Source organism: Protobothrops mucrosquamatus, unplaced genomic scaffold (genome assembly GCF_001527695.2).
Source record: "Protobothrops mucrosquamatus isolate PMUCROS unplaced genomic scaffold, P.Mucros_1.0 scaffold28335, whole genome shotgun sequence".
Classification (NCBI taxonomy): Eukaryota; Metazoa; Chordata; class Lepidosauria; order Squamata; family Viperidae; genus Protobothrops; species Protobothrops mucrosquamatus.
In genome coordinates, this window is record NW_015414079.1 from 1 (window position 1) to 1,753 (window position 1,753).

Consider the following 1,753-nt stretch of genomic DNA (forward strand, 5'->3'; position numbering starts at 1 on the left):
CATAAATAGAGATGAAATAGATATTCATTTCTGTGCTTCATATCATTTTTGAAGGATGATGTAATAAAAAAAGTTAAGATAATATAGCTGAGCTGATATCAGACGTTTGTTCATAAAGTCTGGTAATCTTTATTCAAAAAGCAATAAAAATCAACAGGCTCAATCTCCACTAAAGTGAGCAAGTTTAAGTGGTCACCAAGCTCTGGAGTGAAGTTGGCTTCCCCTGTGATTTCAAGAAGCGATTTTCCTGTCCCATTAAGGCCACCAACATTTTCAAAATGGGGTAGAGGGAACTAAAGAAGAATTTGACTCTCGGCTTTATTCACAACTAGCTCATCTATGTATGAGATTTTTCTTGTGCAACCTGGTGCAGGCGAGAGAAGCACCAGAAGTGGCCTCAGATCTCAAAAAAACAGTCATAAAATACACAGAACCGACAAAAGCATTGGGAACAAAAAAAAAAAAAATCCAGATTGCAGAAAGTCCACTCCAGTGTCCAATATTTCCAACATTCCCTTTCTTCTTGTCTGATTCGGGAACCCTTATAGAAATGTACTTTCCCACCAACACAGGCCAATAATTGAAAGGGACTCCTCATCATCCAAAATTCAAAGTGGATTTCACTAGCCTGCTACACTAGCTGTGCACGTATCAGCCTGTTCAGAATCCAAGAGAACATCGGAGCTGCTTCTAGTATATTGGGAACCAACCTGCATACCGCCAAGACAAGGCATCCCTCTGGTGAAAATGGCACAAAAGAACTACAGAATTTGTTGAATATATATATATATATATAATTGTGCTGACACTTTCATGGCTGATCCTGTGTCTGTTTTGGAGATGGGGCTGCTGTGACAACTACAGTGGACACGGCTTTTGTAGAGCCAGAGACGGTTCCCTGCTGGAGATGGGAGGCTGGAACTGTTTGAATCCGCACCTGTGGAGAACAGGAGAATGAGATCAGAAATCTCCCCTACACCGCAGAAAATGTCAGTGCTAGTGGGGAAAACTCTGCTCCACCAAATTTCCTACTGAAAGCTCGCCTTACCCATGCCCCTCAAATCCTCAACCTCCGACCGAAGCACTAAGTGCGCAAACAAATGAATCGCACGCAAAATAACTTCAACCATCGAGACGACGGTGATATTTCAAAGCCAAGCCGTGAAGAGAGCGAACGGGGCTCCTTACCTGGGCAGCCTGGCCTTGTTGCTGCAGCTGCTGCAACTGCTGGGCAGTCAGGAAGCTCACTGGTTTGTTCCCAGCGATCAGTTTCGTTCCAGCTGGCATCGTGGTAAGGATGATGTTTCGCCCCAAGCCGCTAATGCTGCGGGGGAAAAAAAAAAGCCATCCAGAAGTCAGGAGGGGATTGGAAGCAGAAAGGGATCAGCTCTTTTGCACCAGGTTGGGATTTTCCCCTTGGCTATTGCAGCCTCCAGGTTCCCAACAGTTTACAAGAATGTCAGGAAGGATTCAATTTAACACAGTGGTTCTCAACCTTTTTAATGCCGCGACCCCCAACCGGTCATAAGTCGAGGACTAAACCGGTCGTAAGTCGAGGACTTTCCCTGCCCGGGAGCGCCGCACATGCGTGGTTCCGCCCCCTGCGCCGGCCGAGGCGTAGCTGGCAAGCGGCAGAGACGGAGCAGGCCGACCACCAGCTGGCCCAGCCCAAGGGAGGTAAGGCACCCGCCGGAAAAGGGGAAAAAAATGGCGGACAGCCTTGCTTGGCGACCCCCGTGAAATGGTCGATCGA

At 47.2% G+C, this 1,753-nt stretch overlaps 1 protein-coding gene across 1 annotated transcript; it reads right to left on the minus strand.

Moving 5' to 3' along the window:
- Positions 1 to 625: 625 nt before the first annotated feature.
- Positions 626 to 1,318, minus strand: LOC107302127 (nuclear factor related to kappa-B-binding protein-like). The gene is made up of 2 exons (XM_015831247.1): positions 1,189 to 1,318; positions 626 to 937 (listed from the first exon to the last, which is right to left on the minus strand). Exons 1-2 carry the CDS (start codon positions 1,285 to 1,287, stop codon positions 812 to 814), a joined length of 225 nt encoding a protein of 74 aa, XP_015686733.1. The 5' UTR covers positions 1,288 to 1,318; the 3' UTR covers positions 626 to 811.
- Between the last annotated feature and the right edge of the window lie 435 nt (positions 1,319 to 1,753).